Here is a 9,234-nt window from a genome sequence, read left to right on the forward strand (position 1 = left end):
CTAAATGAAATGACAGTCACAAAAAGACAAATAAAGGGGTGCCTGGGTGGCTCAGTTGGTTAAGTGTCGGACTCTTGATTTCGGCTTGGGTCATGATCTCAGGGTCGTGGGATGGAGCGCCCCCCCCATCAGGCTCCAAGCTCAGCAAGGAGTCTACTTGAGATTCTCTCTCTTCCTCTCCCTCTGCCCCGCCCCCACCTGGTACACTCTCTCTCCCCCACCCAAATAAATAAATCTTCAAAAAAAAAAAAAAGACAAATGCTGTATGATTCTTCTTATGTGAGGTAGCTAGAATAGTCAAATTCATAGAAAGCAGGATGGTGATTGCCAGGGGAGGGGGAGGAGAGGAATAGGGAGTTGTTTAATGGGTCCAGAGTTTCGGTTTGGGAAGATGAAAAAGTTCTGGAGATTGGTTTCACAACGCCGTGAATGTACTTACTATTGAGCCGTACACTTAAAAATGGTTAAGATGGCAAATGTTATGTCATGTCTATTTACCACAGTTTTAAAAACAATGGTGCCCAGACCTGGTCAAAACACTTCAGTTGTGTTAAGGCTAGTGTAGAATATGCTAGGGCTATGATTTTTCCTTGATTGCTAATCTACATTTCTAGTAATGCAGCTTCAGAATGTGGCCCTAGTATTTTTAGCAGGTGCACTGCACCATTACGGCATATTCCACGTGTGGTCTATTAAAACCCCCAGCTCCTCGTCACATGAATTACTGCCAAACTATCCTAAGATGATGTAATTGACTTCTCTAGCTGTTACCTGCCTTTGAAAAAAAATATTACCATGGACGCCATAGCCATCTTCTGGAAACTAAACTTTCTCCTTTACAGTCATTTTAAGTTTTCCATGCCTTAAGTTCATTTCCAAAAAGAAAAAAGGAATCTTTGACATGTTCTGAAATCATTTTTAACTGATGCTTATAAAAATCTGTGTATGTTATGGCTGATACCTAGGGATCTAGAAGTTTGTAGGTAGTATTTGTGCCAATATTTCTGTGCTCAAGTGAATGTTTCTTTAGCCATCCTTGAGCAATCTTGGCATAAAGACAATAATAAAAACAACTATTTATATTCCACATGAAAAACTAAACTTAAGTATTGCAAACATCCACTTTTCATGTCCTTCATAACTTCTAATTTAGAGAAAGGCATCAGTAAAGGTACCATTGGCTTGAGAACAAAAGTGTCAAACGCAGACAGAGTCTTGTAATTTATTGAGAACCATTAACCGAAACATGAAATACTGTGAGTGGAAAGTGCATGGCTTTCGTGCCATTGCCAGGTGTAATCACCTTTCTTTGACTCTCACATTTATGTAGTTCTGAAATTTTCTCAGATAACTGAATATATTTAGCTCTCCTTTTCCCAAGTTCCAACAACTACTTTAATTCTTAACAATTTTTTTAGATCTGGAGGCAGATTTGGGTTTGTGCCTGTTTGCAAAAGCAGAATGCAAACCAGATGAAAAGGTGCTCACAGAGTGAGTTCACAGAGTGAACTGTATTGGGGTAGTTTCCACATGCTACCTGCTTCTGGGAGTGTAATTTCCAGAGCCTTTTAGGAGATGAAAAGGTTTGTAAGAGCTCAGTCACACTTTGCAATTACAGAAAATTATTAGTTGCATTTAGATCAGTCAATTGTACAAATGGACCAATTTGGGGTTTTTGTTTGTTTGTTTGTTTAAAATCCTATCCCAGAATATCTATGGGTCAAGTTGTTCAGGTGTCATTCACAGAACAGAAAACTCACTATGTTATCACCACAAAAAGGAGGGTGAATGATTCATTTATAATTGTTTTGAGAAGGTCAATTTAACAGCAATTGACACCCAAGATTTTTTTTATTTTCAAAAAGGCTCTCAGCCATAAGAAAAGGGTATGTTTTACAAGTAGAACTTTTTTCCACAGTAAACTATGAAACTATAGAACTATATAAAACTATGAAAGGTCATACAGAATCTTCGGTTTTAACTCAAGGAGTAAAATGAGGAGATCAGTCCCCCGGTTCCTAGATTTTGCATCTTGGGTTTTTTGTGACTTTCGATCACTGGCTTGTTAAAGGGGCCGTGGACATGGAACTCTGTCCTGAGAGCTTTCCGCATAAAGCCTGCGAGACGGCATTGGGGCAGGACAGGCAAAATTATAAATACCTGAGCTCAAGTCCAAACCAAAACAATGTTTTAAACGAAAGCTCATACAAAATTACTGTTAATAATGCAAGAAATTCGTAGTTCTGGTTTCCAAAGAAAATTAATTCAGCTCTCTTGTGGATGTAAAATGAAGCTTTGAAAAAAGAGGGCTGGATCTACTCAGTTTATGCTTAAATGGATAAACTTGTGGCCTGGTTATGGTTGCCGTGGGAGCTATAACTTTATCCTGAATTTTTTAATGTCTTATGTGCTGCCCATAGGTTTTTCTCGGAACTGCTTGTGATGTGGAAGAAGGAGAATCATCCATGAAGGTGGTTGTCTGCTCAGAGGCCGTGCTTCCTCGGAGGGCTGGCTAGGCAGAATTTGCAGGGGTTTGCATTTTCTGAGGTGGTACTGTGGTAGAAGGAAAGAAGAGCTTGTAGGACATAAGCATCCTTTGGTTCTGCTGGAAAGGAGCAGAAAGAGATCACCATCTGCTCTTCTACGGAAGAGGGCTCCTGAACTTGCCTTAACTTCTCTGCAAGGTGCAAACAAGAAAAAGGAAGATATTAAATGACTTTTTTACAGGTCCCTTTATATATTTGGACCTTCCTCTCTTATTTATTGGAAAGAAGAAAGTATTAGGGAGACAAGGAATGGGGGGAAATAAGGACCTCCCTTTTGTTCATTACAACAATCTACACTATCATCATCCCTTACAGGAATTCCCTCCACTCTGTAATCTTTAAGTCCACTGTTTTGGTGTCATCCACTGTACTCTTGGCACCCTACACAATACCTGGCATATTCAGGTAACAATTTTCCTCAACATATTTTATAGTGAAAAATTTCAGGCAGAGACATTTCAAAGAATTGTATGTGAACACCATATGTCCCCTCTAGATCCTATCCTTAACCCTTCACTATTTTGCTCCAGCATATATCCAGCCAGCGAGCTTCTCTCCATCCATCATCTCATTTTTATTTATTATTTTTTTAAACCAAGAAACAGTTTTTTTTAAGGTTTTATTTGCTTATTTGAGAGAGTGAGAGAGAGAGCATAAGAGGGAGGAGGGACTCGATCCCAGGATCCTGGGATCATGACCTGAGCCGAAGGCAGACAACTGAGCCACCCAGGCACCCCCATAATCTCCTTTTTAAATGCATTTCCAAGCTGCAAATATAATTTCACTTCCCTCTATATACTTCAGCACCCATATAATTAACTCAAGTTGACTATTACGATTTTGTCTCTTTTGAACGCATGAGATGCACCTATCTTAAGTGCACTAATGGATTTTGACAAATGCATACACATGTGTAACCCAAACCCTTATCATGATACAGAACATTATACCTCCTCTGGAAGAAGCCTCAAGATGATCCCAGTTCATCTCTATCCTTCCATCGACATTTTTTTACTGCAAATTAGTTTTGCCTGCCCTAGTACTTCATATAAACAGTTTCATACAGTATGTAGTCTTCTGTGTCGGGCGTCTTTCATTCAGTAGGATGTTTTTGAGATCATCCATGTTGCTAGGTGTAATATAGTTCTCAATAAATATTGATTTGCTGATTTTTATCATAGTGCTGAGATTCAAGTTGACCAAATGTATTTACATTCAGTTATTATAACTTGAATGTCTCTTATTAAACTTTTGGTGGGGGGGGCGGTGTTCAGGACTGCTGTTTGTGGATGACTCAGTAAAACAGGGCAAGTTTTGTGGAAGAAGTAAAATAAGGCATCTTTTTAAAATTAAAGAAAGTGGGGCACCTGGGTGGCTCAGTTGGTTGAGCATCTGACTCTTGATTTTGGCTCAGGTCATGATCTCAGAGTCGTGAGATCGAACCCCATGTGGGGCTCTGCACTCAGTGGGGAGTCTGCTTCAGATTCTCTCTCCCTCTGCTCCTCCCCTCTGCTCTCTCTCTAAAATAAATACATCTTTAAAATTAAAGATAGATACCAAATTGGAGCACATGAGACGGGCCAGACAGGAACTGACCCCAAACCTCTCCTCTCACAGGTGTAGGTGTGATGGCTAAACAGGGCACTTTCCACAGGAACGTTTTTTTCTAGAATGTTCACTTGCTGTACCCAAAGGCAGGATGTGACTTGGCCAAGGGGGAATCTGCGTGCTTGACTTCTTTCCGCAGAAGTTCCCCGTTCTGCAGAGAGCGAGGCTGAGAGCCAGCAGCAAGGAAGTAGAAGGCAGAGCTTCCAGTCGGTGTCTGTTGCGGTAAACGTGACTGGCTTTTTGGGGGAGTACCACTTAGCTGGAAGAGTCCCAACTGAAAATTTTCAGAAGAATCCCCTCTAACCCACAACTGTCTTCTCTAAAAGTGGGTTCCCAAGCTCAGGAAGGGTGAGGGACACTGTCCTCTGCAGCATGTGAATTTTGTGTTTATTAGTGATGTCACATACCTGTCAGGGTTCATCGGAGAGTTTCAACCCCCAGAAATCTATGTTCTCTTTCTTAATAAGAAAAAAAAAAAAAAAAAAAGGAAGGGGGCTAAACTCAACTGTGGCCTGGAGCTGACCCCAGCTTACATGCAGTCCAGATTACTACCTGGAGGCACCTGAAATCTCAGGTGGCCCTTTCGGGTTAACCCAGGTGGCTGGATCTAAACTCTTCAACTCAAGGCCTCAGCCTCCTTCCTGAGCAGAGTGTGGGGGACCAGCCACCGGGCACAGAATTAAAACAGGTTCAGACATGGGGAACTCCAAGGAGTGTGCAATTGAAGACCTCATCAGCCTTCACGAATTGTGTTTCCCCCGTCCCCAGCACAAGCATTTTGCCTTTAAAACATTACTTAGCACCCCCATGGACATTTGGGAGGACAAGGGAGAAGGAGGCAGATAGGAGGTAGAGGAGATTGGTTTGGAAACTTTGAGAAAAGTCTAGATGCACTTACAGTTGGCAACTGGCTGCCTTGCATTTAGGATAATTGCAGGGACTGGGGCACATTAAGACATAATGCTCAGGTTGCTGCTGCCTGTGCCACGGATCATCTCACCAATGATGGTCAAGATGGGACACATTGCCACTAAGAAGGTACCTTTCTTAGGAGTATTTCCTGAGCTGTTAAAACACCAAGATTGCTAAACCACCCTTGGTGGCTTTGAACAAATGTAAAGAGGTCAGCTGGCTGCCTTATTCCCCAGCGTGCTGAGATCTGGCACCGAAAATATTGTCACTAAATGCAGTAAATAACCACAATGTACCCAACCTTTTATGCACTCATAACTCAGTATATTGGAAACTATTTTCCTTTGACCCATTGCAGCCCATCATGCCCCACAGTCCCAGAGGGGTCAAGCCACGATCCTACCCCTGAATAGTCATGCTTTTCCGCAGAACATGCCCAATATGAGGGCCAAAACTTTGTCACCCTTCAGTGGAAATCAAGAGGTCCCCTCAAACGCAGCAGCATGTCTGCTGTGAGAGGGGCTGGCAGAGGCTTTGGCCAGCCCGCAGGTTTCCTTTGACCTTGGTTATGACCAGGAGTGTCGCTGTAAACTGCGAGGCTCGCCTTAAGGTGGAAAATAGCATCGGTTTCCACTGCCACCCCAGATAGCCAAGTTCTGCTGCAGGGCGATGGCGGGGAGATGGTCCATTCCAGGCTCCTCTCCTGCCACCCAGAGAGCTGCTCGGAGGCCGCCTACAGGTGCAATCCCGGCACTGCGGCCTGGGCAGCGGGACCAGGACGGTGGGAGCCCAAGCCCATCAGCATCTCACTCAGCCCCTCCCCAAACCTGAGCGGACCCCAGTGTGTCCGCCGCCCTCCCCCTCCCGGCTTCCCCTAGACCCTGACCTGGCACTGTTTGGAAAAGACGCTGGACCCTGACACTGGGAGCCCTCCGAGACTTCGCAGACTCGGATCGGGGAGGGGGTGGGGCGCGGCCGAGGCTTCCCCTCGAATCTGCGGCAAGCCTGGCTCCGGGAAAGTTTTTCAAAGTTCCCAGCAGCGCCTGCCCAGGTCGCCTCCGCCGGGCGAGCAGACGGCGGCAAGCACGCCAGCCTCGCCGCCGCCGCCGCCTGCGGCTACCGCTGCCAGCAGCGAGCTCTGGGCGGCTCGCTCGCGGGAAGCGGGCCGGGCTCCCGGCGGGCAGGCCCTCCTCCTGGGGCGAAAGCCGCAGCTGACGCAGACGGCTCGGAAGGCGGAAGCTGCCCCGCTCCGACCGCTCAGGCAGCGCCGCGGCGCCTACACCTGGGGCCCCGACGGGCGGGCACAGGCGCCCGGCCCGAGGCGTCCGAGGGGGCTCCCGGGCAGCAACGAGGCGCCGCGCGTCCCTGAGCAACGGACTCTAGCAAGTTCCTCGCCGCACGCTGCCCCCCTTCCCGCCTGGCCCAAAGCTCCCAAGGGCAGGGGTCCGCGCTAAGCCCCGGGAAGTCTACGCGGTATCGCGACTCCCTGAGCCCCCAGCCCCTTCCAAATTCCTCCCAGTCCTCCCCTCCCCATCAACCAGAGGGAAGGGGCGTGTCTTTCGCGCGACACGCCTCCTCATGAATATTAATAAGCGCGCATGCGCCTGCCGGGCGCGCTGGGTAGAGGTGGCCAGCCCGGGCCGCTGCTCCCAGACTGGCTCTCCGAGTCCCTCTCCGAGAGCCGGGCGGGCACGCGTCATTGTGTTACCTGCGGCCGGCCCGTGAGCTGGGCTCGGTTTTTTTTTTTTTTCCTCCCCTCCCTCTCTTCTTTTTAAGCAGCTGATCTGAAAGGGAATAAAAGGCTGCGCACAATCATAATAATAAAAGAAGGGGAGCGCGAGAGAAGGAAAGAAAGCCGGGAGGTGGAAGAGGAGGGGGAGCGCCTCAAAGAAGCGATCAGAATAATAAAAGGAGGCCGGGCCCTTTGCCTTCTGGAACGCGCCGCTCTTGAAAGGGCTTTTGAAAAGTGGTGTTGTTTTCCAGTCGTGCATGCTCCAATCGGCGGAGTATATTAGAGCCGGGACGCGGCGGCCGCAGGGGCAGCGGCGACGGCAGCACCGGCCGGAGCACCAGCGCGAGCAGCAGCGGCGGCGGCGTCCCGAGTGCCCGCGGCGCGCGGCGCAGCGATGCGGTCCCCACGGACGCGCGGCCGGTCCGGGCGCCCCCTGAGCCTCCTGCTCGCCCTGCTCTGCGCCCTGAGAGCCAAGGTAGGAGACCGCCGGGCCTCCTTCCTGGCCCGCCCTCTCCTTTCCCTCGCAGCTCCCTGGACGCCTGCGGTTGAGCGCCTGGAGAGGGCTCAGGAGCCCTCGGGCGCCCGGCTCCCCGGCCGGGTCCTGCTCCCGAGACGCAGCCCCTGGGCTGGGGAAGTCCCGGACCTCCTAAATCTACCCTCCAGGTGGGGTAGGGGGCTGCGTTCTCTCCGCTCTTCACCCCGGGGGCAGTCGTCGGATTTCTCCTGCGCTCGTGCATTTTATGCCCGGGAAATCACGTTGAGTCTTTGCACTCGGTTTTGCAAAATTATTTTCACTTGGCGCTGCGGGCTTGTCGGGGCGGGTGGGGAGGGAGTCGTTACTTCCACCCTCGAAGAAAACAACTTTCCCCTGCGCTGACCTCCCTCCCTCCCTTCCTTGCCGGCAGGTGTGCGGGGCCTCCGGCCAGTTCGAGTTGGAGATCCTGTCTATGCAGAACGTGAACGGGGAGCTGCAGAACGGGAACTGCTGCGGCGGCGTCCGGAACCCGGGGGACCGCAAGTGCTCCCACGACGAGTGTGACACGTACTTCAAAGTGTGCCTCAAGGAGTACCAGTCCCGCGTCACGGCCGGGGGGCCCTGCAGCTTCGGCTCGGGCTCCACTCCTGTCATCGGGGGCAACACCTTCAATCTCAAGGCCAGTCGTGGCAACGAACGCAACCGCATCGTGCTGCCTTTCAGTTTCGCCTGGCCGGTGAGTGAGCCGCGCGGTGAGGGGAGCCCGCCGAGGTCCGCACCCGCGCCTGCCGAGCCCCGCTCTCTCTTGCGAGAGGGATTTAAAAGGCCTTGGCTTGAAACTCCGCGCTAACTGGAAAAGTCTTGCGGGGTGGGGTGTTAAGCAGCCGAGACTCTATCGTTAGATCTCAGCAGGCCGCGTGTTCGAGGCTTTTTGCTAAGCGCACAAAAGTGGGGAGCCCCCAGGGGTTTGTGAGGCAAAGCTCCCAGGAAGGCCAGTTTAAACTTGCAATTTGAAGGCCCTAGATTGACCCCCCCCCCCCCGAGCTGGGGGTCCTTATAGACGGTCTTTGCTTAACCATTTAAACCTGATGGGCCGTGGAAAGCGACGCGGCGCAGTTTTGGCCTTCGAACGCCGTCCAAATCGGCACCCTCCCCTTTCTCGTGAGCGGCCTGGAGAGCGGGTGTGTCCTTCCTGGAGGGTGTGGGGGAGCCTGTTTCCCGCTGCTCTCCGGGAGACTTTGGGGCGTGCGGGGACGCGCTCCGGGCTGGATGTAAGGGCGCGGGGGCGGCCGCCGCTTGGGGGTGTGTGTGTGGGGCGGGGGGTGTCTCTGGGCCATGGCTGGAGCTGGGAGCCCGAGAGCCTCCGCCCCCTGCCGGCCCCTTCCTGCCCTCGCCCCCGCGCCGTGTAGCCCTTGTGGCCTCACTTCCAGCGGTTCCCGGGCTCTGGAACCAGCTGTGTTTGCAAACTTCCCCGGGAAGGGCGGGGGTGCGCCCTCGTCCGGCGGGCGCCCGGCCCCCGCTAGCCTCCGGGGGCGTGTCAAGGCCTGGAAGGGGCGGCCCACTAGAGGCGGCTGCTGAGAGTCCAAGTGCGTGGACCCCCGCCCCGGGCGCCGCTCGAGGCCCCGGGCGCCGCTCACCGACCCTGCAACGAGGCCCTTGCAACATCCCAAACTGGGTAGAAGGAAGATGAGCGTGATTGCAGAAGGGGAGGAAAGGGGAAAATGCTGGTGCCCTCTGCTCCGCTCGCGCTGTCCAGGAGGCGTGGCTCGTCGCCAGGACTGGGGCTTGGCCCAGCCGGTGCTGCCAGGGTGGGCGTTGAGGGGGGAGGGGGGAAGCTCGGTGCCCAGGGGAATACTCTCTGCCACGTGCTCTGATGGGGTGCACTCTACTGCCTCCTATCCGCGGGCTGGGGCTGTGATTCGAATCTCCGGGAGGGGAGGAAGGGGGAGAGTGCCTGGGTG

At 51.5% G+C, this 9,234-nt stretch overlaps 1 protein-coding gene across 1 annotated transcript in view; it reads left to right on the plus strand.

The window, feature by feature from the left end:
- Positions 1–6,870: 6,870 nt before the first annotated feature.
- JAG1 (jagged canonical Notch ligand 1) overlaps positions 6,871–9,234 on the plus strand; it is a 35,600-nt gene continuing 33,236 nt past the window's right edge. The window contains exons 1-2 of the mRNA XM_021689196.2: positions 6,871–7,273; positions 7,704–8,009. Coding sequence (XP_021544871.1) covers positions 7,193–7,273; positions 7,704–8,009 — 387 coding nt within the window. The 5' untranslated portion in view covers positions 6,871–7,192. The remainder of the gene's footprint in view (positions 7,274–7,703; positions 8,010–9,234) is intronic.

The sequence above is a fragment of the Neomonachus schauinslandi genome, chromosome 10 (genome assembly GCF_002201575.2).
Source record: "Neomonachus schauinslandi chromosome 10, ASM220157v2, whole genome shotgun sequence".
Lineage (NCBI taxonomy): Eukaryota > Metazoa > Chordata > Mammalia > Carnivora > Phocidae > Neomonachus > Neomonachus schauinslandi.